At 48.4% G+C, this 26,068-nt stretch overlaps 1 protein-coding gene across 1 annotated transcript in view; it reads left to right on the top strand.

Moving 5' to 3' along the window:
* The window catches only part of LOC139559243 (voltage-gated delayed rectifier potassium channel KCNH8-like), a 127,379-nt gene that overhangs the window by 71,918 nt on the left and 29,393 nt on the right, over nt 1-26,068 (top strand). Inside the window, exons 7-10 of the mRNA XM_071375047.1 lie at nt 3,612-3,816; nt 5,187-5,399; nt 6,147-6,346; nt 11,640-11,889. Coding sequence (XP_071231148.1) covers nt 3,612-3,816; nt 5,187-5,399; nt 6,147-6,346; nt 11,640-11,889 — 868 coding nt within the window. The remainder of the gene's footprint in view (nt 1-3,611; nt 3,817-5,186; nt 5,400-6,146; nt 6,347-11,639; nt 11,890-26,068) is intronic.

Consider the following 26,068-nt stretch of genomic DNA (forward strand, 5'->3'; position numbering starts at 1 on the left):
TAGTGTTTGCCAACTACTACCGGAGGTTTATCCGGGGTTTTGGTCAGGTAGCGGCTCCCATTACCTCACTACTGAAGGGGGGCCCGGTGCGTTTGCAGTGGTCGGCTGAGGCGGACAGGGCTTTTGGTCACCTGAGGGCTCTGTTTACCTCGGCTCCCGTGCTGGCCCATCCGGATCCCTCTTTGGCGTTCATAGTGGAGGTGGACGCGTCCAAGGCTGGGATAGGAGCAGTGCTCTCTCAGCGCTCGGGTACGCCACCGAAGCTCCGCCCCTGTGCCTTCTTCTCGAAGAAGCTCAGCTCGGCGGAGCGAAACTATGATGTGGGGGACCATGAGCTGTTGGCTGTCGTCAAGGCTTTGAAGGCGTGGAGACATTGGCTTGAGGTGGCTAAACACCCTTTCCTCATCTGAACTGACCACCACAATCTGGAGTACATCCGGGCAGCGAGGAGATTAAACCCTCGCCAGGCAAGTTGGGCCATGTTTTTCACCCATTTTGTGTTTACCCTTTTCTACAGGCCAGGCTCCCAGAACGTGAAGACAGACGCATTGTCCCGGCTGTCTGACACAGAGGAGCGGCCCATGGATCCCACTCCCATACTCCCCGCCTCCTGCCTGGTGGCGCAGGTTGTGTGGGAGCTGGATGCGGAACTTTGAGCAGGCGTTACGTGCAGAGCCCGCTCCCGTCCAGTGTCCCGCTGGGCATCTGTTCGTCCCATCTGCTGTTCGTGACCGGTTGATCTATTGGGCCCACACGTCACCCTCCTCTGGTCATCCTAGGATCGGTCGGAAAGTGTGCTGTTTGAGCGGGAGCTACTGGTGGCCTACCTTGGCTAAGGACGTGAGGGTTTATGTTTCCTCCTGCTCGGTGTGCGCCCAGTGTAAGGCTCCTAGGCACCTGCCCAGAGGGAAGCTACAACCTTTACCCGTTCCACAACTGCCTTGGTCGCACCTGTCGGTGGATTTTCTAACCGATCTCCCCCCTCACAGGGTAACACCGCGATCCTGGTCGTTGTGGATCGGTTCTCGAAGTCCTGTCATCTCCTCCCTCTGCCCGGTCTCCTTACCGGGCAGACTACGGAGGCCTTGTTTACGCACGTCTTCCAGCACTACGGGGTGCTTGAGGATATAGTGTCTGATCGAGGTCCACAATTCACGTCTAGGGTCTGGAAGGCGTTCATGGAATGTCTGGGGGTCTCGATCAGCCTTTCTTCAGGGTTTCACCCCGAGAATAATGGGCAGGTGGAGAGAGTAAACCAGGATGTGGGCAGGTTTCTGCGGTCCTATTGCCAGGACCGGCCGGGGGAGTGGGTGGCGTTCGTGCCCTGGGCCGAGATGGCACAGAACTCGCTTCGCCACTCCTCCACTAACCTCTCTCCCTTCCAGTGCGTGCTGGGGTACCAGGCGGTTCTGGCACCTTGGCATCAGAGTCAGACCGAGGCTCCTGCGGTGGACGACTGGTTCAGGTGTGCGGAGGAGACATGGGAAGCTGTCCGTGTGTTCCTTCAGCGGGCCGTGCAGCGCCAAAAGGAGAACGCAGACCACCACCGCAGTGAGGCCCCGGTGTTCTCACCGGGGGACCGGGTCTGGCTCTCGACCTGAAACCTGCCTCTCCGCATGCCCTGCCGGAAGCTGGGTCCGCGGTTTGTGTCCTGAGGAGAGTGAACGAGGTTTGTTATAGGTTACAGCTTCCCCAATTACCGTATTATCCCCTCGTTCCATGTGTCTCTCCTCAGGCCGGTGGTGGCCGGTGGTGGCTGGCCCGCTCCAGGAGTCTGAGGTGCGGGAGGTTCGGCGTACTCCGTTCTCTCCATACTGGATTTGAGGCGTCGGGCAAGGGGCCTTCAGTATCTCATGGAGTGGGAGGGGTACGGTCCAGAGGAAAGGTGCTGGGTTCCGGTCGAGGACGTTTTGGACCCTTTAATGCTGCAGGAGTTCCACCGATCGCCCTGCGCCTCGCCCTCCGGGTCATTCCCGAGGCCGGTGTCGATGCGCAGCCCCCGTCAAGGGGGGGGGGGGGGGGGTACTGTCACGACTTCCTCCGAAGTCGGTCCCTCTCCTTGTTCGGGCGACGTTCGGCGGTCGACGTCACCGGTCTTCTAGCCATCGCCAATCCACCTTTCATTTTCCATTTGTTTTGTCTTGTCTTCCCACACACCTGGTTTCAATTCCATCAATTCCATGTTGTGTATTTAACCCTCTGTTCCCCACATGTCATTGTCCGGTATTGTTTATTGTAAGTGTCTGGGGTTTTTGTCCCATTGTATATATTGTTTTTGTTCACAGTGATTTTTATCATTAAACTGCGCCGGTGTAACACAGTCTTTGCTCTCCTGCGGCTGACTTCTCTACCACCAGTACGCACGCCTTACATGAGCAGAACTGAAAAAGTGTGTGCAAGCAAGGAGGCCTACAAACCTGACTCAGTTACACCAGCTGTCAGGAGGACTGGGCCAAAATTCACCCAAATTATTGTGGGAAGCTTGTGGAAGGCAACCCGAAACGTTTGACTCAAGTTAAACAATTTAAAAGCAATGCTACCAAATACTAATTGAGTGTATGTAAACTTCTGACCCACTGGGAATGTGATGAAAAATAAAAAAGCTGAAATATATCACTCTACTATTATTCTGACATTTCACATTCTTAAAATAAAGTGGTGATCCTAACTGACCTAAGACAGAGGATTAAATGATTACTAGGATTACATGTCAGGATTTGTTTAAAACTGAGTTTAAATGTATTTGGCTAAGATGTATGTAAACTTCCGACTTCAACTGTACTTGGGTTACACTTTACACAGGCATTTACAGAGGCAGAACAATTCTGATATTTCTTTCATTAATTGGTTTTGGGACCAATCAGATCAGCTCTTAAAAAGGTCTGATGTGAAAAGATCTGATGTGATTGGTCAAAAGAACAACTGGTGGAAAAAATATCAGAATTGGGCTGCCTGTGTTAAGGCAGCCATATATGCCTTTACACAAAGTACAGGAGGACATTGTCATATCCATAGAACAGGACTCCTTCAATAGATAACCATCTTAGGCTCCTAAACTGAGTTAGATAATGGTTTGATGATGCTGATAACAGGTGATGTCAGATGGTGGTGATGCCAAGTATTGGTGATGCCAGGTAGTGGTGATGCCAGGTATTGATGATGCCAGGTAGTGGTGATGCCAGGTAGTGGTGATGCCAGGTAATGGTGATGCCAGATGGTGGGGATGCCAGATGGTGGTGATGCCAGATGGTGGTGATGCCAGGTTTTTTGTGATGCCAGATGATGAGGATGCCAGTTATGGGTGATGCCAGATGGTGGTGATGCCAGGCCATGGTGATGCCAGGCGATGGTGATGCCAGGCGATGGTAATGCCAGGTGAATGCCAGATCCTCACTACGACCTCTCTGCCATTTCCATAATGCAGTTATGCAGGTCACATTGATCAAGAAGCAGACGGTTCTTAAATGCATCTTTTAAGTACAAAAATGTGCCAGTCAGCTGAGGAGGAGGAGGATCATAATGATGATGAAGACTCTTGCCACTTGCTCCCCTCTGTACCTCATCTGCTATCACTGTAATAAAACCACACCTGTCATTCATTCCCCACCCAGGTATCAGTAGTCCACCTGTTGAAGACAGTGCGTCTGCTCCGGCTGCTGCGTCTGCTCCAGAAGATGGACCGGTACTCCCAGCACAGCACTGTGGTGCTCACCCTGCTCATGTCCATGTTCGCCCTGCTGGCCCACTGGATGGCCTGCATCTGGTACGTCATCGGCAAGAAGGAGATGGAGGCCAACGCCTACTCCTGGGACATCGGTGAGTGGTGGGAGTGGCTACTTCTGTCTGATCAGGGATTTGGGGCATCACATCAGCGAGCAGCTTGTTCTGACTTGGAGGGGGGAGGAGGGGGGTTCAGAGATGGGGAAAGTAGAGGTCAGGAAGAGAGGTGGGAGGGTGAGGGGTGAGCATCTGAGGGGTGAACATGTCAGAGAATGGATCAGGGGTATGGTGGGCATCGCATCGGTGAGCAGCTAGTTCTGTCATAGAGCTCAGGGGTGGGGCTGACATTTGGTGAGTGGGTGTTTTTGGTTGGTAGTGTCAGCTGGTTTTCGTAGCATATCATGTGGTTGTTTTTGGCTAGCCTATATTAGCTTTCCAGCAAGCATCTCTCTCTGCAGTTTTAATGGCTGTGTTGATTATTTTATTGATTTGGGTGATTTCTAGCGAGACCTTCGTTACATATGGTATAACATATTCATGCATGGGGAATTGAATGTGACTGGGGAAAAACCATGTCCTGTTTTAATTTGTTTCTGGGGTTATGATTGACAGAGTAGCATAGTCCCACAGTAATGACTAGTCATCGGCCCAAGCTTCCCCTGAACTACTCCAGATCCAACACATAATGAGGCGTCTAGGGCTGATCCCCAGTGAGTATCGATGAGCCAGGCGCTGTTCTCAATTACCTCTACCTGACGTCTCCAAACTGATTCTGGGTCAGTATTGATGGGGCCATGAGAAGCTGATGCTTTTTCCCCAATTAACTCAGCCTCAGTGTCATAAAATGATCTGAGGTCAGTATATCAGGGCTACCGGATTAATGTGCTGTATCCCAATTACGGTATTCTAACGCTGATCCCACGTCAGTGTCAGGAGCTCTGTGAGAGAGGTATATCCAATTACCATTCTTCAGTGTCTGGTGGAGGTCTCAGGGGCCTGATGACTGTCTCAACACTCACATCACAGATAGAACCTGACCTAGGATCAGTTTTGGTTCTCAGGTACTTGCTATGGATTGGATTGCTATGGGATGGACCAGCCCATCTGGCATTTTCCCAAAGTGCCCTATGGCCAGTCCGTTTCTACCTGCTATTACTCCAGTTTGTATGTTAGGCATCCAGGGCTCTGGATACAGTGGAGACAGCTCAGAGAAGCTATATTGTTGACTCCAATTATGGGCTCCAATTATGCTATATGTATTTACATAGCTAGTGCAAGGGTGTGGGGAAAAGAAGTAAACCACGTAGGGAATAGGGAGACGTTTAGGACAAAGCCTCACAAGAATGACTGGAGGAAGTTTCCACCACATTCCTTACACTTCTTCTACATCATGAGAAGGAGTGTACGGGAGAAGGGTAGAGAATTGGAACAAAGCCTATCTTTCCCTCCCTCCTCTCTGTCTCCAGGCTGGCTCCATGAGTTGGGGAAGCGTCTAGAGTCTCCCTACGACCCCCTGGGGGAAGTGAACGGGACGGGGCTGAGCGGACCTTCTCTGAGGAGTGTCTACATCGCTTCTCTCTACTTCACCCTGTCCAGTCTGACCAGCGTGGGCTTCGGCAACGTGTCGGCCAACACCGACGCTGAGAAGATCTTCTCTATCTGCACCATGCTCATCGGAGGTATGGGAGACACACACACGTACACATACACACATCACAATTCATGCATGTAAAATAGTGTTCAGAAAGTGGTCTGTGACCGCCAGGCAGATAGTTCTATTTAGTTGATGGTCATCATTTTTGTTATGTCTGGTTTCATCTAGTTGTACTGTGATAAAGACTAAAGTGGTTGATCAGTTGGTTTGGACCAGTTTTATCTGGTTCAAACCAGAGACGTGAACTGGTTTTGGGGCAGAGGGTTTAAATGAGGTCACAGTGGCAAGTGTTCTCCCTCTGGATGTTCATGAGTCTGGATGTGGTAAATGTCCCCGACTGCCTGGGGGCAATCACACGCACGCTCACACACACACACAGGGAGGATAGAGACATAAGGGGTGTGTGTGTGTGTGTGTCCCACACGCCTCATCTCCCCTGTCTCCCCCCAGTGTTTATGAGATGAAAACAAAGAGCTAGCCAGCCCAGATAGAGTCTGGTATAGGTCAGACCTAGTGTGTACAGTATATAGGGGAAATTGAGTTATTAGCCTCGAGTAAATCTTTTTCTTCTCTTCGCTCAATCTCATGCCCCACCTCTCAATCTCATGCCCATCCAACTCCCAATTGAACCCTCCAAACAACCCCCAACCCCAATTTTACTCCCACACTCTAACCCCAAACCAATATCATGCCCACCCCATCTTCCAATTTCATGCCCCTGCAAATCCTAATTGAACCCCCCAAAACCCTGCTTCCCTCCCTCCCCCTCTAGCGTTGATGCACGCCCTGGTGTTTGGTAACGTGACGGCCATTATCCAGCGGATGTACTCTCGCTGGTCCCAGTACCACACCCGCACCAAGGACCTGAAGGACTTCATCCGAGTCCACCACCTGCCCCAGGGCCTCAAACAGCGCATGCTGGAGTACTTCCAGACCACATGGTCTGTCAACAACGGCATCGACTCCAACGAGGTGATTCAACCAATCAAGGGCTTGATGATGGCTTTGACTGTAGACAATTAAGAGACTTGGCTGAAAATGTGGAGAGAGAGAGAAAGAGAGAGAGAGTGACTGAGACTCACTGAGACAGAGAGATAGATTCGTAGGTAGACCAAGAAAAAGATAGAGACAGAAGCTGAGTGAGAGACAGTGGCCAATCATGCCTCAGGAGATGTTTGCCTGTGAGACACATAACAGGACAGAGCAAAGCATTAATATAGGATAAGGAGATGAATCACAGATGTATGAATTATAGATAGTCCTGTTGATTAAATTGGGCCTCTGTGGGCTGATGACTCATTGATCTTTTCTGCTCAGCACTTTTCTGTTATTTGCTTTAACAGAGACTGACAAACATTGTGTGTCAGGGATGATTAGATGTTGGAGAGATTGATTACTGTGATAGTAATGTAGCTCGTGCTTTGTGATGTGAACAATAGTGTGAGGCAGAGTTCTCAATATAGGGTCTGGGCCGGTATTCATGAAGCGTCTCAAAATCTAGGATCAGATCCCCTCTGTCCATTCAATACAATCTGTAAATATTCCTCCCCACTCTGCTGAAAAGTATTTTTCTCCACTTTGCCATACAGGAGTAATGGTTAAGAGCATTGGGCTAGTAACCGAAAGGTTGCTGGTTCAAATCCCTGAGCCGACTAGGTGAAAAATCTATCGGTGCCCTTGAGCAAGGCACTTAACCCAAATTGCTCTGACTAAAATGACTAAAATATATGTAACTTATTTTTAAGTTGTGATTTATCAGGGGCTGCTGCAGCAACTTCAGCACCCTACTTCCCAAGGCTATGCCCAACATAACTTACTGCAAAAACACTTGCAATATTTTCACCAAAGTGCCTTCATTCAAAGTGGCCTGATACATGCTGATGTTTGGTGACATCATCACTTTTATTTATTTACCTGACCTTTTTTAACCTTTATTTAACCAGGAAGTCTCTTGAGGTGAATAATAAAAATGACAAAATCAAGAGAAAACTGACCAAGACATTTACATTTACATTTAAGTCATTTAGCAGACGCTCTTATCCAGAGCGACTTACAAATTGGTGCATTCACCTTATGACATCCAGTGGAACAACCACTTTACAATAGTGCATCTAAATCTTTTAAGGGGGGGGGGGGGGTCAGAAGGATTACTTTATCCTATCCTAGGTATTCCTTGAAGAGGTGGGGTTTCAGGTGTCTCCGGAAGGTGGTGATTGACTCCGCTGACCTGGCGTCGTGAGGGAGTTTGTTCCACCATTGGGGTGCCAGAGCAGCGAAAAGTTTTGACTGGGCTGAGCGGGAACTGTACTTCCTCAGTGGTAGGGAGGCGAGCAGGCCAGAGGTGGATGAACGCAGTGCCCTTGTTTGGGTGTAGGGCCTGATCAGAGCCTGAAGGTACTGAGGTGCCGTTCCCCTCACAGCTCCGTAGGCAAGCACCATGGTCTTGTAGCGGATGCGAGCTTCAACTGGAAGCCAGTGGAGAGAGCGGAGGAGCGGGGTGACGTGAGAGAACTTGGGAAGGTTGAACACCAGACGGGCTGCGGCGTTCTGGATGAGTTGTAGGGGTTTAATGGCACAGGCAGGGAGCCCAGCCAACAGCGAGTTGCAGTAATCCAGACGGGAGATGACAAGTGCCTGGATTAGGACCTGCGCCGCTTCCTGTGTGAGGCAGGGTCGTACTCTGCGGATGTTGTAGAGCATGAACCTACAGGAACGGGCCACCGCCTTGATGTTAGTTGAGAACGACAGGGTGTTGTCCAGGATCACGCCAAGGTTCTTAGCGCTCTGGGAGGAGGACACAATGGAGTTGTCAACCGTGATGGCGAGATCATGGAACGGGCAGTCCTTCCCCGGGAGGAAGAGCAGCTCCGTCTTGCCGAGGTTCAGCTTGAGGTGGTGGTCCGTCATCCACACTGATATGTCTGCCAGACATGCAGAGATGCGATTCGCCACCTGGTCATCAGAAGGGGGAAAGGAGAAGATTAATTGTGTGTCGTCTGCATAGCAATGATAGGAGAGACCATGTGAGGTTATGACAGAGCCAAGTGACTTGGTGTATAGCGAGAATAGGAGAGGGCCTAGAACAGAGCCCTGGGGGACACCAGTGGTGAGAGCACGTGGTGAGGAGACAGATTCTCGCCACGCCACCTGGTAGGAGCGACCTGTCAGGTAGGACGCAATCCAAGCGTGGGCCGCGCCGGAGATGCCCAACTCGGAGAGGGTGGAGAGGAGGATCTGATGGTTCACAGTATCGAAGGCAGCCGATAGGTCTAGGAGGATGAGAGCAGAGGAGAGAGAGTTAGCTTTAGCAGTGCGGAGCGCCTCCGTGATACAGAGAAGAGCAGTCTCAGTTGAATGACTAGTCTTGAAACCTGACTGATTTGGATCAAGAAGGTCATTCTGAGAGAGATAGCGGGAGAGCTGGCCAAGGACGGCACGTTCGAGAGTTTTGGAGAGAAAAGAAAGAAGGGATACTGGTCTGTAGTTGTTGACATCGGAGGGATCGAGTGTAGGTTTTTTCAGCAGGGGTGCAACTCTCGCTCTCTTGAAGACGGAAGGGACGTAGCCAGCGGTCAAGGATGAGTTGATGAGCGAGGTGAGGTAAGGGAGAAGGTCTCCGGAAATGGTCTGGAGAAGAGAGGAGGGGATAGGGTCAAGCGGGCAGGTTGTTGGGCGGCCGGCCGTCACAAGACGCGAGATTTCATCTGGAGAGAGAGGGGAGAAAGAGGTCAGAGCACAGGGTAGGGCAGTGTGAGCAGAACCAGCGGTGTCGTTTGACTTAGCAAACGAGGATCGGATGTCGTCGACCTTCTTTTCAAAATGGTTGACGAAGTCATCTGCAGAGAGGGAGGAGGGGGAGGAGGGGGAGGAGGATTCAGGAGGGAGGAGAAGGTGGCAAAGAGCTTCCTAGGGTTAGAGGCAGATGCTTGGAATTTAGAGTGGTAGAAAGTGGCTTTAGCAGCAGAGACAGAAGAGGAAAATGTAGAGAGGAGGGAGTGAAAGGATGCCAGGTCCGCAGGGAGGCGAGTTTTCCTCCATTTCCGCTCGGCTGCCCGGAGCCCTGTTCTGTGAGCTCGCAATGAGTCGTCGAGCCACGGAGCAGGAGGGGAGGACCGAGCCGGCCTGGAGGATAGGGGACATAGAGAGTCAAAGGATGCAGAAAGGGAGGAGAGGAGGGTTGAGGAGGCAGAATCAGGAGATAGGTTGGAGAAGGTTTGAGCAGAGGGAAGAGATGATAGGATGGAAGAGGAGAGAGTAGCGGGGGAGAGAGAGCGAAGGTTGGGACGGCGCGATACCATCCGAGTAGGGGCAGTGTGGGAAGTGATGGATGAGAGCGAGAGGGAAAAGGATACAAGGTAGTGGTCGGAGACTTGGAGGGGAGTTGCAATGAGGTTAGTGGAAGAACAGCATCTAGTAAAGATGAGGTCGAGCGTATTGCCTGCCTTGTGAGTAGGGGGGGAAGGTGAGAGGGTGAGGTCAAAAGAGGAGAGGAGTGGAAAGAAGGAGGCAGAGAGGAATGAGTCAAAGGTAGACGTGGGGAGGTTAAAGTCACCCAGAACTGTGAGAGGTGAGCCGTCCTCAGGAAAGGAGCTTATCAGGGCATCAAGCTCATTGATGAACTCTCCAAGGGAACCTGGAGGGCGATAAATGATAAGGATGTTAAGCTTGAAAGGGCTGGTAACTGTGACAGCATGGAATTCAAAGGAGGCGATAGACAGATGGGTAAGGGGAGAAAGGGAGAAAGACCACTTGGGAGAGATGAGGATCCCGGTGCCGCCACCCCGCTGACCAGAAGCTCTCGGGGTGTGCGAGAACACGTGGGCAGACGAGGAGAGAGCAGTAGGAGTAGCAGTGTTATCTGTGGTGATCCATGTTTCCGTCAGTGCCAAGAAGTCGAGGGACTGGAGGGAAGCATAGGCTGAGATGAACTCTGCCTTGTTGGCCGCAGATCGGCAGTTCCAGAGGCTGCCGGAGACCTGGGACTCCACGTGGGTGGTGCGCGCTGGGACCACCAGGTTAGGGTGGCCACGGCCACGCGGTGTGAAGCGTTTGTATGGTCTGTGCAGAGAGGAGAGAACAGGGATAGACAGACACATAGTTGACAGGCTACAGAAGAGGCTACGCTAATGCAAAGGAGATTGGAATGACACGTGAACTACACGTCTCGAATGTTCAGAAAGTTAAGCTTGCGTTGCAGAAATCTTATTGACCAAAATTATTAAAATGATACAGTACTGCGGAAGTGGGCTAGCTAGCAGTGGCTGCGTTGTTGACTTTGTTTGAGAGTGTCGCTGGCTAGGTAACCTCGGTAGCTAGCTATGTAACCTCGGTAACTGGCTCGTTAATTAGTATAAACTACACAATTGTCTTAGATACAAGGACAGCAAAGACAACTATGTAGCTAGCTAACACTACACTAATCAATCGTTCCGTTGATCCGTTGAATGTAATAGTTTCTACAGTGTTGCTATTCGGTGGCTAGCTGGCTAGCGAGCAGTGTTGACTACGTTACGTTACGTTAAAAGGACGAAAAATAGCTGGCTAGCTAACCGAATTAGTCTAAACTACGCAGTTATCTTAGAAACAAAGACAGCAAAGACAACTATGTAGCTAGCTAACACTACACTAATCGAGTCGTTCCGTTGAATGTAATAGTTACTACAGTGTTGCTGTTCGGTGGCTAGCTGGCTAGGTAGCAGTGTTGACTACGTTACGTTAAAAGTTACGTTAAAAGAACGAAGAATAGCTGGCTAGCTACGCAATTATCTTTGATACAAAGACGGCTAAGTAGCTAGCTAAGATTAAACAAATCAAACCGTTGTACTGTAATGAAATGAAATGAGAATGTGAAAATGTGATACTACCTGAGGAGCGAAGCGGAAGGTAGCGAAGCTGGCTAGGTAGCAGTGTTGACTACGTTACGTTAAAAGTTACGTTAAAAGAACGAAGAATAGCTGGCTAGCTACGCAATTATCTTTGATACAAAGACGGCTAAGTAGCTAGCTAAGATTAAACAAATCAAACCGTTGTACTGTAATGAAATGAAATGAGAATGTGAAAATGTGATACTACCTGAGGAGCGAAGCGGAATGCGACCGGTTTCCACTCTAGTTCGGTCCCAATGACAACAGTTTAGAGTCAACTGCCATGGCTGTCAATCTCTCCCTCTTTCCTCCTTCCCCTCTCCTCTTCCTTTCCCTCTACTTCTCTACTTCTCCCTCTCCCCTCCCTCTTGCTCTCTGTCCACCCCCCCCCCCCCCCTCAGTTGTTGAAGGACTTCCCAGATGAGCTGCGCTCTGACATCACCATGCACCTGAACAAGGAGATATTGGAGCTGTCTCTGTTTGCCTCGGCCAGCAGGGGGTGCCTGCGCTCCCTGTCCCTGCACATCAAGACAACGTTCTGTGCCCCTGGGGAGTACCTGCTGCGCCAGGGGGACGCCCTGCAGGCCATCTTCTTTGTCTGCTCTGGGTCCATGGAGGTGCTGAAGGACGGCATGGTGCTGGCTATACTGGGTGAGACATGGAGGGAGGGAGGGAGGGACAGGCAGGCGGGCGGGCAGAACGATAGGCAGACACGCAGGCAGGCAGGCCGGGGACAGACAGACAGACAGAGACAGGCAGGCAGGCAGGCAGACAGATGCAGGCAGGCAGACAGATGCAGGCAGGCAGACATACAGAGAGGCAGGCAGACAGGCAAGCAGGCAGGCAGGCAGGCACAGACAGACAGACAGACAGACAGACAGACAGACAGACAGACAGACAGACAGACAGACAGACAGACAGACAGACAGACAGACAGACAGACAGACAGACAGACAGACAGACAGGCAGACAGACAGACAGACAGACAGACAGACAGACAGACAGACAGACAGACAGACAGACAGACAGACAGACAGACAGACAGACAGACAGACAGACAGACAGAGAATCCGAGTCCATTGTTGGAACACTTTGTGATGCTACTTGTCTGATTCCATCCCAACAGGCCACCTGTGGAACATAGTTTCCATTGTCGGGCGGAATCTACAGTCCTCTGTCGTCTGTCACTCCCATGAGTTATTCATCCATTCCATTCACCATGAATACCCCTGTTCTTTATGACAGCTACTGTATCTGACCTCCAGCTGTATGACGCCGTCTGACAGAAAGACCATCTACACTTCTCTATATTTTTCCTCTCTTCAATTTAAGGAGCTTTATTGGCATGGGAACATATGTTTGCATTGCCAAAGCAAGTGAAATAGATAATAAACAAAAGTGAAATGATCAATAAAAATGAACAGTAAACATTACACTCACAAAAGTTCCAAAATAATAAAGACATTTCAAATGTCATTATGTCTATATACAGTGTTGTAATGATGTGCAAGTAGTTAAAGTGCAAAAAGGAAAATAAATAAACATCAATATGGGTTATATTTACAATGGTGTTTGTTCTTCACTGGTTGCCCTTTTCTTGTGGCAACAGGTAATAAATCTTTCTGCTGTGATGGCACACTGTGATATTTCACCCAATAGATATGGGAGTTGATCATTTGATTTGTTTTGAAATTTGTGGGTCTGTGAAATCTGAGGGGAATATGTGTCTCTAATATGGTCATCCATTTGGCTGGAGGTTAGGAAGTGCAGCTCAGTTTCCACCTCATTTTGTAGGCAGTGTGCACATAGCCTTTCTTCGCTTGAGAGCCAGGTCTGCCTTCGGCGGCCTTTCTCAATAACAAGGCTATGCTCACTGAGTCTGTATTAATTATTTCCAATGTGTCAAGTAATTATCCTTTTGTTTTCTCATGATTTGGTTGGGTCTAATTGTGTTGCTGTCCTGGGGCTCTGTGGGGTCTGTTTGTGTTTGTGAACAGAGCCCCAGGACCAGCTTGCTTAGGGGACTCTTCTCCAGGTTAATTTCTCTGTAGGTGATGGCTTTGTTATGGAAGGTTTGGGAATTGCTTCGTTTTAGGTGGTTGTAGAATTTATTTGGCTCTTTTCTGGATTTTGATAATTAGCGGGTATTGGCCTAATTCTGCTCTCTATGCATTATTTGGTGTTTTACGTTGTACACAGAGGATAGTTTTGCAGAATTCTGCATGCAGAGTCTCAACAGAGTCTCAGTTTGTCCCATTTTGTGAATTCTTGGTTGGTGAGCGGACCCCAGACCTCACAACCATAAAGGGCAATGGGTTCTATAACCGATTCAAGTATTTTTAGCCAGATCCTAATTGGTATGTCGAATTTTATGTTCCTTTTGATGGCATAGAAGGCCCTTCTTGGATTGTCTCTCAGATTGTTCACAGCTATGTGGAAGTTACCTGTGGCGCTGATGTTTAGGCCGAGCTATGTAAAGTTTGTGATCTAGGGTAACGGTGTCTAAATGGAATTTGTATTCGTGATCCTGGCAACTTTACCTTTTTTGGAACACCACTATTTTTGTCTTACTGAGATTTACTGTCAGGGCCCAAGTCTGACAGAATCTGTGAAGAAGATCTAGGTGCTGCTGTAGGCCCTCCTTGGTTGGGGACAGAAGCACCAGATCATCAGCAAACAGTAGACATTTGACTTCAGATAGTAGGGTGAGGCTGGGAGCTGCAGACTATTCTAGTGCCCTCACCAATTCGTTGATATATGTTGAAGAGGGTGGAGCTAAAGCTGCATCCCTGTCTCACCCCGTTGCCCTGTGGAAAGAAATGTGTGTTTTTGGCCAATTTTAACCACACGCTTGTTTGTGTACATGGATTTTATAATGTTGTATTTCCCCAAACATGTAACGATGTACGCTGACAGTCGGGAAGCAAGTTCAGGGAGTGAATACATTTAATAAATAAATTAACAAAACAAGAAACACAAACAGCGCACCGACATGAAACAGCAACAATGATGACTGGGGAAGAAACCAAAGGGAGTGACATATAAAGGGAAGGTAATCAAGGAGGTGATGGAGTCCAGGTGAGTGTCATTATGCGCGTAACGCTGGTGACAGGTGTGCGCCCTAACGAGCAGCCTGGTGACCTAGAGGCCGGAGAGGGAGCACACGTGACACAACACCACTTTCCATCAATTTGTATAGCAGGCCCTCATGCCAAATTGAGTCGAAGGCTTTTTTGAAATCAACAAAGCATGAGAAGACTTTGCCTTTGTTTTGGTTTGTTTGTTTGTCAATTAGGGTGTACAGGGTGAATACGTGGTGTGTTTTTGTAATTTGGTAAAAAGCCCATTTGGCATTTCCTCAGAACATTGTTTTCTTTAAGGAAATGTACAAGTCTCCTGTTAATGATAATGCAGATTTTCCCAAGGTTGCTGTTGATGCATATTTTTTTATTTAACTAGGCAAGTCAGTTAAGAACAAATTCTTATTTACAATGACGGCCTACCGGGGAACAGTGGGTTAACTGCCTTGTTCAGGGGCAGAACGACAGATTTTTACCTTCTCAGCTCAGGGGCTCGACCCAGCAACCTTTTGGTTACAGGCCCAACGCTCTAACCACTAGGCTACCTGTCGCATATCCACCTGTAGTTATTGGGGTCAAATTTGTATCCACTTTTGTGAATTGGTGTGATCAGTTCTTGGTTCCAAATATTGGGGTGCCAGAGCTGAGGATGATGTTGAAGAGTTTAAGTATAGCCAATTGGAATTTGTGGTCTGTATATTTGATCAGGATACCATCAACCCCACAGGCCTTTTTGGGTTGGAGGGTTTGTATTTTCTCCTGTAGTTCATTCAATGTAATTGGAGAATTCAGTTGGTTCTGGTAGTCTTTAATATTATGATTCTAAGATTTGTATTTGATCATGTATATGTTTTTGCTGTTTGTTCTTTGTTATAGACCCAAAAAGATTGGAGAAGTGGTTTATCCATACATCTCCATTTTGGATAGATAACTCTTTTGAGTTTTCCAATTTTCCCAGAATTGGTTAGATTCTATGGACTCTTCAAATACATTGAGCTGATTTCTGACTTGCTGTTCCTTCTTTTTCCGTAGTGTATTTCTGTATTGTTTTAGTGATTCACCATAGTGAAGGTGTAGGCTCAGGTTTTCTGGGTCTCTATGTTTTTGGTTGGATAGGTTTCTCAATTTCTATATTTTTACATTCTTCATCAAATCATTTGTCATTGTTATTAATTTTCTTACATTGTCTGCTTGACATTTTTAGATTTGATTGGGAGGTCAAAAATATTGTTTAGGTTTTCTACTGCCAAGTTTACACCTTCACTATTACAGTGAAACCTTTTGTCCAGTAAATTGTCTAGAAGGGATTGAATTTGTTGTTGCCTAATTGTTTTTGGTAGACTTCCTATTTTCCTTCCATCTATAGCATTTCTTAATATTATTCAGTTCCTTTGGCTTTGATGCCTCATGATTGAATATAGCTCTGTTCAAGTAGTGTGATTTTGCTGTGATCAGATAGGGGTGTCCGTGGACTGTTTGTGAACACTTTAGGAGACTCTGGGTTGAGGTCAGTGATAAAGTAGTCTACAGTACTACTGCCAAGAGATGAGCTATAGGTGTACCTACCATAGGAGTCCCCTCGAAGCCTACCATTGACTATGCACATACCCAGCGTCCGACAGAGCTGCAGGAGTTGTGACCCATTTTTTGGGGTTATGTTGTTGTAGTTGTGTCTAGGGGTGCATATGGGGGATGGAATGCTGTCACCTCCAGGTAGGCGTTTGTCCCGCTGTCTGCTGAGGGTGTCGGGTTCTTGTTCAGTTCTGGATTTTAGGTCACCACAGACCAGTATATGTCCCTGAGCCTGGAAATTGTTGATCTCCCCCTCTAGGATGGAGAAGCTGTAATTGTAAAAGTATGGGGATTCTATTGGGGGGATATAGGTAGCACACAGGAGGACATTTTTCTCTAGAAATCATTTCCTCATTAATGTCTAGCCAGATGTAAAATGTTCCTGTTTTGACTAATTTAATAGAGTGTGTTAGGTCTGGTCTATACCAAATTAGCATACCCCCCTGAGTCAGTTCCCTGTTTCACAACTGGTAGTTTGGTGGATGGGACTACCAGCTCTCTGTAACCTTGAGGGTAACCAGTGGGTCCATCTCCTTTTTACGATGTTTCTTGTAGGATGACAATATCTGTATTTCCAATTTCTTTGATGAAGTCTGGGTTCCTGCTCTTTAAGCCAAAAGGTAGATGACCTCAGACCTTGTATATTCCAGGATGAGATAGTAAAATCTTTGTGTTCTATAATGTCTAGTGTTGTTTTTGTGTGGTTTAGGCCCGGACCATTACAGTAGGATTGAGCAGAGCATATTGAGCATCTGATACATACGTCTTAGGTCACAGGATGCGGCTTAGGCAGGTGTAATAGTGGGTATTGGGCTTGTTGCTCTGCTCACAGCCTGGGCATATGTCCTGCTGTCATATTGAGGTCCTTGCCGCAGGGGCGGGGGGCATGAGCTGGACAGAAGGGGCATCGGTCTGATATGGGGGGGGCTACGGTTCAGGGTGACGTCCTTCAGGGTCCTGGCAAAAGTTGGGATTGCTGCCTTGTAGAGGTGGACCTGGTCATAAAGGCTGTTCAAGTCCAGGTTGGAGTGGTGGGCCAGGTAGACATTAGGTTTAAAGGCACAGTCTCGTGAAATGCTTGAATTCACCCGCTGTATGGAGATAACCACTTGTGCGTTGGAGAAAGTGGAAGAAGCTTTTTCAATCACTCGAGTGCTGTGGCCACCCTTTCCTGCTTGGCCATCAGGTCATTTGTGCATGTGTGAATTATGATGTTGCTGGGAGACCCTAGTCTGTCCTCTGACAACAGCTCCAGGGCATGCCTAGTGTTTGGGCACCAGAGTTTAGCCACTTTGTGTTTGGTAATAAGTGTATGTATGAATGTATTTGTCATTTGAGTCAATGAGGAGCACAATCTCTGGTTTTTGTGTGTCCTCAGTGAATGTGGGTGTGTGGGGGGGGGGGGGGGGGGGGGTTGTCAGGAGGGCTATCGGGGGAGTTGACAGGAGGGCTGTTAGGAGGAGGTGGTGTCTGTGGGGTTGGTGGGTCCTGTCCTAGCTCTCTCAGTTCCACCATGTCTCTCTCCAGCTCTGTGAATGTATCCCTCTCAATGATGGAGGAACAGTGCAGTTGTGGGACCCGGGTGTGTTCAGTGCTGGGGGGGGGGGGTTGGACTATCCTCTTCTGCAGGACAGATTGAAGAGATGTGATCAGACTCACTCAGGGTGGGGGAGTAGTCACAGAGAGAGAGCTTTTCCTTCTGGGCTCTCTCTTTGATCCCGTAAAAATGCTGGAACTGCATGAGGATGCCCTGCACCGTTACTGTCCCAGACTTGCACACGTTTGACAGAGGTTGTTTCAATTTCCTCAATGTCTAGTATTCTGAGTTTCCACCCTGGGCCAATACTCTCTCTTGACATGGGGGTAGTGTGCTCTTATAGCACTGTGCCATGCCAGCGGATGGTCTGTGTAGAAAATTACGTTTCTTACGTTCCCCTCTTTGTAGCAGTCAGCAAATAGTGTCTCTGGATTGTCCTTGAGGAGCTTTTTTTGTACTTATTCCTTGTAGTGTTTTTTTATATCCATGGGGTACTGTACTGTAATGACCTCTGGACAGGGTGAAGCCATGGGGGCTTCAAAGGCCTCTGCATTTGGGTGTGAAACTCTCCTGCCATTGGTAGTCTCATTGGTTTTCACACCTCTCACGATTTCCGCCGAAGTTTGTCCCTCTCCTTGTCCGGGCGCCGTTCGGAGGTCGACGTCACCGGTCTTCTAGCCATCGCCGCTCCACCTTTAATTTTCCATTTGTTTTGTCTTGTTTTCCTGCACACCTGGTTCACATTCTCTCATCAGAATAAATGTATATTACCCTCTGTTTCCCCCATGTCTGTGTGTGGAATTGTTCTTTGTGTAGGGTGTTACGCTACAGGATGGTTTGCGCTAGGTTTGTTTCAAACCTAGGTTTGTTTGTTTTGTTTAATCCGGTTCATGTTACCGTGGTTGTGCTTTTGTGCTGCCTCGGCTGTGCCTTTGGGCCAGGGTGTATATTAAAGTTCTCCTGTTATCACCCATCTCTGCTCTCCTGCGCCTGACTTCCCGGCAACCAGTCACTCACCCCGTTACAACTTCACAGTTCAGTGCAAATTGAAGCTGCCGCCATGTCTGTTCTGTCCTAGCAGCTTGTTAGCTTAGTATACTTATTTACGTAGCTTTATATAACAAAATTACCTGTAGATTGTCTTTTACTTTTTGGCTTCAGAAGTAGGTTCAGTCTGAACATTACTCACTCAGTTTTGTGTTGGATGGAATTTCCAGGTGTCACGATGTTCGTAATAATGATGGTCGGACCAAGGCGCAGCATACTTCCAGTTACACATATTTTAATGAAAGTGAAACTTAAGCTAATACAAAACAAAATAAAGAATAAACAAACAGTGATGACAATGCAGTGCGAACATGCAACTAAACATAAACAATATCCCATAACCCACAGGTGAAAAAAATGCAACTTAAGTATGATCCCCAATTAGAGACAACAATTACCAGCTGCCTCTAATTGGGAATTATACACAAACACCAACATAGAAAAATAAACATAGAACCCCACATAGAAATAATAAACTAGACTAAACACCCCTAGTCACGCCCTGACCTACTCTACCATAGAAAATACAGGCTGTCTATGGACAGGACTGTGTAACGTTCGTCTTCCTCCTCGTCTGAGGAGGAGCAAGGATCGGACCAATATGCGTGGTATGTATCCATATTTTATTTCTTTAAGCGACGTAATGAAGAACACTTAAACAAAATACAAAATAACAAAACGACGTGAACAGACCTGAACTTGAGAACATATAAAACATGAACGCACGAACAGGAACAAACGAACAAAACAGTACCGTGTGGCGTACAAACACAGACACAGCAACAATCATCCACAAACAGTGAGAACAGCCTACCTTAATATGGTTCTCAATCAGAGGAAACGTAAAACACCTGCCCCTGATTGAGAACCATATCAGGCTAATACAATGAACCCAACATAGAAACACATAACATAGAATGCCCACCCAGCTCACGTCCTGACCAACTAAACAAGGCTAAACAAAGGAAATAAGGTCAGGAACATGACAGTACCCCCCCCCCCCCCCCCCCCCCAAAGGTGCATACTCCGGCCGCAAAACCTGAACCTATAGGGGAGGGTCTGGGTGGGCATCTGTCCATGGTGGCGGTTCTGGCTCTGGACGTGGCCCCCACCCCACCATAGTTAATCCCCGCTTCCGTGGCCTCCTCATAATGGTGACCCTCCAAATTAACCCCACTGGACCGAGGGGCAGCACCGGACTGAGGGGCAGCTCCGGACTGAGGGGCAGCACCGGACTGAGGGGCAGCTCCGGACTGAGGGGCAGCTCCGGACTGAGGGGCAGCTCCGGACTGAGGGGCAGCTCCGGACTGAGTGACGGCTTTGGCAGGTCATGGCTGGCTGACGGCTCTGGCAGGTCATGGCTGGCTGACGGCTCTGGCAGGTCATGGCTGGCTGGCGGCTCTGGCAGGTCATGGCTGGCTGGCGGCTCTGGCAGGCCATGGCTGGCTGGCGGCTCTGGCAGGCCATGGCTGGCTGGCGGCTCTGGCAGGTCATGGCTGGCTGGCGGCTCTGGCAGGTCATGGCTGGGGGACGGCTCTGGCAGATCCTGGCTGGCTGGCTGCTCTGGCAGCTCCTGGCTGGCGGGTGGCTCTGGCAGCTCCTGGCTGGCGGGCGGCTCTGGCAGCTCCTGGCTGGCGGGTGGCTCTGGCAGCTCCTGGCTGGCGGGCGGCTTTGAAGGCTCAGGACAGACGGGCGGCTTTGAAGGCTCAGGACAGACGGGCGGCTCAGACGGCGCTGGGCAGACGGGCAGTTCAGACGGCGCTGGGCAGACGGGCAGTGCAGACGGCGCTGGGCAGACGGCAGACTCTGGCCGGCTGAGGCGCACAGTAGGCCTAGTGCGTGGTGCCGGAACTGGTGGTACCGGGCTAAGGACACGCACCTTAAGGCTAGTGCGGGGAGCAGCAACAGGGCGCACAGGGCTCTGGAGACGCACAGGAGGCTTGGTGCGTGGTGCCGGAACTGGTGGTACCGGGCTGGAGACACGCACCACAGGGCGAGTGCGTGGAGGAGGAACAGGGCTCTGGAGACGCACTGGAAGCTTGGTGCGTGGTGCCGGAACTGGTGGTACCGGGCTGGAGACACGCACCACAGGGCGAGTGCGTGGAGGAGGAACAGGGCTCTGGAGACGCACTGGAAGCCTGGTGCGTGGTGTAGGCACTGGTGGTACTGGGCTGGGGCGGGGAGGTGGCGCCGGATATACCGGACCGTGCAGGCGTACTGGCTCCCTTGAGCACCGAGCCTGCCCAACCTTACCTGGTTGAATGCTCCCCGTAGCCGACCAGTGCGGGGAGGTGGAATAACCCGCACTGGGCTGTGTTGGCGAACCGGGGACACCATGCGTAAGGCTGGTGGCATGTATGCCGGCCCGAGGAGACGCACTGGAGACCAGACGCGTTGAGCCGGCTTCATGGCACCTGGCTCAATGCTCAATCTAGCCCGGCCGATACGAGGAGCTGGAATGTACCGCACCGGGCTAAGCACACGTACAGGAGACACCGTGCGCTTTACCGCATAACACGGTGTCTGCCCGTACTTTCGCTCTCCACGGTAAGCTCGGGGAGTTGGCGCAGGTCTCCTACCTGACTTCGCCACACTCCCTTGTAGCCACCCCAAGACATTTTTGGGCTTGACTCTCGGGCTTCCTACCGCGTCGTCGTGCTGCCTCCATTCGCCGGTATCCCTCCTCACACTGCTCCAGAGAATCCCAGGCGGGCTCCGGCATTCTCCCTGGGTCGATCGCCCACCTGTCGATCTCCTCCCACGTAGTGTAGTCCAGACTCTGCTCTCATGTCCATTCCTCCTTGCGCTGCTCCTGCTGCCGCTGCCTGTTACCACGCTGCTTGGTCCGGTTTTGGTGGGTGATTCTGTAACGCTCGTCTTTATATGGAAGAGAGGAGGACCAAGGCGCAGCGTGGTGAATGTTCATGATGTTAAATTTTAATGAATTATCCAACTAAACAGAACACTGACAAAATACAAAATAACAAAACGACGTGAACAGACCTGAACTTGAGAACATATAAAACATGAACGCACGAACAGGAACAAACGAACGAAACAGTACCGTGTGGCGTACAAACACAGACACAGCAACAATCACCCACAAACAGTGAGAACAGCCTACCTTAATATGGTTCTCAATCAGAGGAAACGTAAAACACCTGCCCCTGATTGAGAACCATATCAGGCTAATACAATGAACCCAACATAGAAACACATAACATAGAATGCCCACCCAGCTCACGTCCTGACCAACTAAACAAGGCTAAACAAAGGAAATAAGGTCAGGAATGTGACAACGTGACACCAGGTTCCGCTGTGTTTCTTCTGCAGGTTTTGGTTTGTTAGAAATTTTTTCTTGATAGGCCTTGGTAGTAATCGTCCATTCAGGTAATTTTGTCCAAAATCAAGGTTTTTGGTATGGAATTGTGATTTGGATTGAAGGTTTTGATGTTGAAGTTGGTATTCTGTATAAGTCCTTGTGAAAAAACTAAAGTTTATCTACGTTTATCCAACTGTAAATTCTATATTTTTGCAGAACTCAGGAGCCCATTCTCTCTCTCTCCTATTGTCCATCTCCCTTTATCTCTCTCCCTCTCCATCTCCTCTTCTCTCGCTCTCCTTTTCTCTCTCTCTCACCTTTTGTCTCGCTCTCCTTTTCTCTCTCCTTTTCTCTCTCTCTCTCTCCTTTTCTCTCCGACCTCTCTCTCTCTCCTTTTCTCTCGCTCTCCTCTCTCCGACCTCTCTCCTCCTTCTCTCTCTGTCTCTCTCTCACACTCTCATTTTCTATTTGTTTATTAACATTTGACAAACCACTTATGTGTCTCTCTGTCTTCCTCCTTTCCCCCCAGTTGGTGTGAATGTGTGTGTGTGTGTGTGTGTATGTTTGTGAGCTTTTGCTTATTCATATGGTAAAATATCTCTGACTCTCTATCTGTGTGTGGCTCTGTACAGAAAGTGTCTGACTGTATTTGTTTAACTGTGTGTGAGTCGCTGTGTAAAGTATCTATGACTGAGTCTTTGTCTGTTTGTTTGTGTTTGCATCTGCTCTGTACGTGTACAGTGTGTGTGTGTGTGTGTGTGTCTCTTTGTGTCATGTGTGCATACAGTATTGGACAGGGACAACACTCCCTTTCAGAGCTCTCCTGCTGACTGTGCAGAAGGTCAGCCTGACATTGAGTGTCTGGGAACAGTGAAAGCTCTCTAAAGAGTCACGCCAACTCCTTACAAACCTTCTCACAGCCAAAACAATATAAGAAAGAGGAGGAATAGATAGAGGAGAGGAAAGGAAATTAGAAAAAATGAGAAAGAGAGGGAGTGAGGGATGTAGGAGTGAATAGAGGAGAGGAGAGAGATCAGGTAGGTAGGAGTGAATAGAGAAGATGAGAGAGGGATCAGGTAGGTAGGAGTGAATAGAGGAGAGGAGAGGAGAGGAGAGGAGAGGAGAGGAGAGGAGAGGAGAGGAGAGGAGAGGAGAGGAGAGGAGAGAGATCAGGTAGGTAGGGGTGAAGAGGAGAGGAGAAGAGAGGAGAGGAGAGGAGAGGAGAGGAGAGGAGAGGAGAGGAGAGGAGAGGAGAGGAGAGGAGAGGAGAGGAGAGGAGAGGAGAGGAGAGGAAAGGAGAGGAGAGGAGAGGAGAGATCAGGTAGGTAGGAGGGAAGAGGAGAGAGATCAGGTAGGTAGGAGTGAATAGAGAAGAGGAGAGAGGGATCAGGTAGGTAGGAGTGAATAGAGGAGAGGAGAGGAGAGGAGAGGAGAGGAGAGGAGAGGAGAGGAGAGGAGAGGAGAGGAGAGGAGAGGAGAGGAGAGGAGAGAGATCAGGTAGGAGAGGGGTGAAGAGGAGAGGAGAGGAGAGGAGAGGAGAGGAGAGGAGAGGAGAGGAGAGGAGAGGAGAGGAGGGGAGAGGAGAGGAGAGGAGAGGAGAGGAGAGGAGAGGAGAGGAGAGGAGAGGAGAGGAGAGGAGAGGAGAGATCAGGTAGGTAGGAGGGAAGAGGAGAGAAGAGGAGAGAGATCAGGTAGGTAGGAGTGAATAGAGAAGAGGAGAGAGGGATCAGGTAGGTAGGAGTGAATAGAGGAGAGAGATCAGGTAGGTAGGAGTGAATAGAGAAGAGGAGAGAGGGATCAGGTAGGTAGGAGTGAATAGAGGAGAGGAGAGGAGAGAGATCAGGTAGGTAGGAGTGAAGAGGAGAGAAGAGGAGAGAGATCAGGTAGGTAGGAGTGAATAGAGAAGAGGAGAGAGGGATCAGGTAGGTAGGAGTGAATAGAGGAGAGAGATCAGGTAGGTAGGAGTGAAGAGGAGAGGAGAGTGATCAGGTAGGTAGGAGTGAATAGAGGAGAGGAGAGAGATCAGGTGGGTAGGAGTGAAGAGGAGAGGAGAGGAGAGAGATCAGGTAGGTAGGAGTGAATAGAGGAGAGGAGAGAGATCAGGTAGGTAGGAGTGAATAGAGGAGAGGAGAGAGAGGGAATTAGAGCAGTCACTGTTTACTATCAGTACCCCCCAACCCCCTAGCATCCAGGGATGGGGAAAAAATACATTTACAAAATACCATAAAGATCAATATATCAAAACTACAAAATAGTTGTATTTTGACATTTATTTAATTTAAAATACATGTATTTTCTATTTTAAAATACAGAAATGTATTGTAAGTACAGTTGAAGTCAGAAGTTTACATACACTTAGGTTGGAGTCATTAAAATTCATTTTTCAACCACTCCACAAATTTCTTGTTAACATACTATAGTTTTGGCAAGTCGGTTAGGACATCTACTTTGTGCATGACACAAGTAATTTTTCCAACAATTGTTTACAGACAGATTATTTCACTGTATCACAATTCCAGTGGGTCAGAAGTTTACATAAACTACGTTGACTGTGCCTTAAAACAGCTTGGAAATTTCCAGAAAATTATGTCATGGCTTTAGAAGCTTTTGATAGGCTAATTGACATAATTTGAGTCAATTGGAGGTGTACCTGTGGATGTATTTCAAGGCCTACCTTCAAACCCAGTGCCTCTTTGCTTGACATCATGGGAACATCAAAAGAAATCAGCCAAGACCTCAGAAAAATGATTGTAGACCTCCACAAGTCTGGTTCATCCTTGGGAGCAATTTCCAAACGCCTGGTGGTACCACGTTCATCTGTACAAACAATAGTACGCAAGTATAAACACCATGGGACCACGAAGCCGTCATACCGCTCACGAAGGAGATGAGTTCTGTCTCCTAGAGATGAACGTACTTTGGTGCAAAAAGTGCAAATCAATCCCAGAACAACAGCAAAGGACCTTGTGAAGATGCTGGAGGAAACAGGTACAAAAGTATCTATATCTACAGTAAAACGAGTCCTATATCGACATAACCTGAAAGGCTGCTCAGCAAGGAAGAAGCCACTGCTCCAAAACCGCCATTAAAAAAGCCAGATTACGGTTTGCAACTGCACATGGGGACAAAGGTAGTACTTTTTGGAGAAATGTCCTCTGGTCTGATGAAGCAAAAATAGAACTGTTTGGCCATAATGACCATCGTTATGTTTGGAGGAAAAAGGGGGGATGCTTGCAAGCCGAAGAACACCATCCCAACCGTGATGCACGGGGATTGCAGCATCATGTTGTGGGGGTGCTTTGCTGCAGGAGGGACTGGTGCACTTCACAAAATAGATGTTATCATGAGGAAGGGAAATGATGTGGATATATTGAAGCAACATCTCAAGACATCAGTCAGGAAGTTAAAGCTTGGTCGCAAATGGGTCTTCCAAATGGACAATGACCCCAAGCATAGTTCCAAAGTTGTGGCAAAATGGCTTAAGGACAACAAAGTCAAGGTATTGGAGCCCTGACCTCAAGCCTATAGAAAATGTGTGGGCAGAACTGAAAAAGCGTGTGCGAGCAAGGAGGCCTACAAACCTGACTCTGTTACACCAGCTCAGGTATTTCAGGTATAAATCATAGTTTTACATTGCAGATACAATCACAAATAGCACCGAAGCAGCTAGAACAATTACAGAGACCAACGTGAAATATCTAAATACTCATCATAAAACATTTATGAAAAATACATGGTGTACAGCAAATGAAAGACAAACATCTTGTGAATCCAGCCAATATTTCAGATTTTTTAAGTGTTTTACAGCGAAAACACAATATAGCATTATATTAGCTTACCACAATAGCCAAACACACAAATGCATTTATCAGCAGCAAAAGGTAGCGATCGCAAAAACCAGGAAAATATATAAAATGAATCACTAACCTTGACCAACTTCATCAGATGACAGTCCTATAACATCAGGTTATACAATACACTTATGTTTTGTTCGAAAATGTGCATATTTTGAGCTGCAAACCGTGGTTATACATTGTGAATATGTAGCATCGATTCACCAATTGTCCGGAGATATTTTGGACACTCACCTAATCTGACCAAAGAACTCATCATAAACTTTACTAAAAAATACATGTTGGACAGCAAATGAAAGATACACTAGTTCTTAATGCAACCGCCGTGTTAGATTTTTAAAAATAACTTTACCATAACAAACAGCTTACGTTATAGCGAGACAGCGCCCGCAAAAAGGGCGGAAAATAGGACTCAACA

The sequence above is a fragment of the Salvelinus alpinus genome, chromosome 29 (assembly GCF_045679555.1).
Source record: "Salvelinus alpinus chromosome 29, SLU_Salpinus.1, whole genome shotgun sequence".
Taxonomy (NCBI): Eukaryota; Metazoa; Chordata; class Actinopteri; order Salmoniformes; family Salmonidae; genus Salvelinus; species Salvelinus alpinus.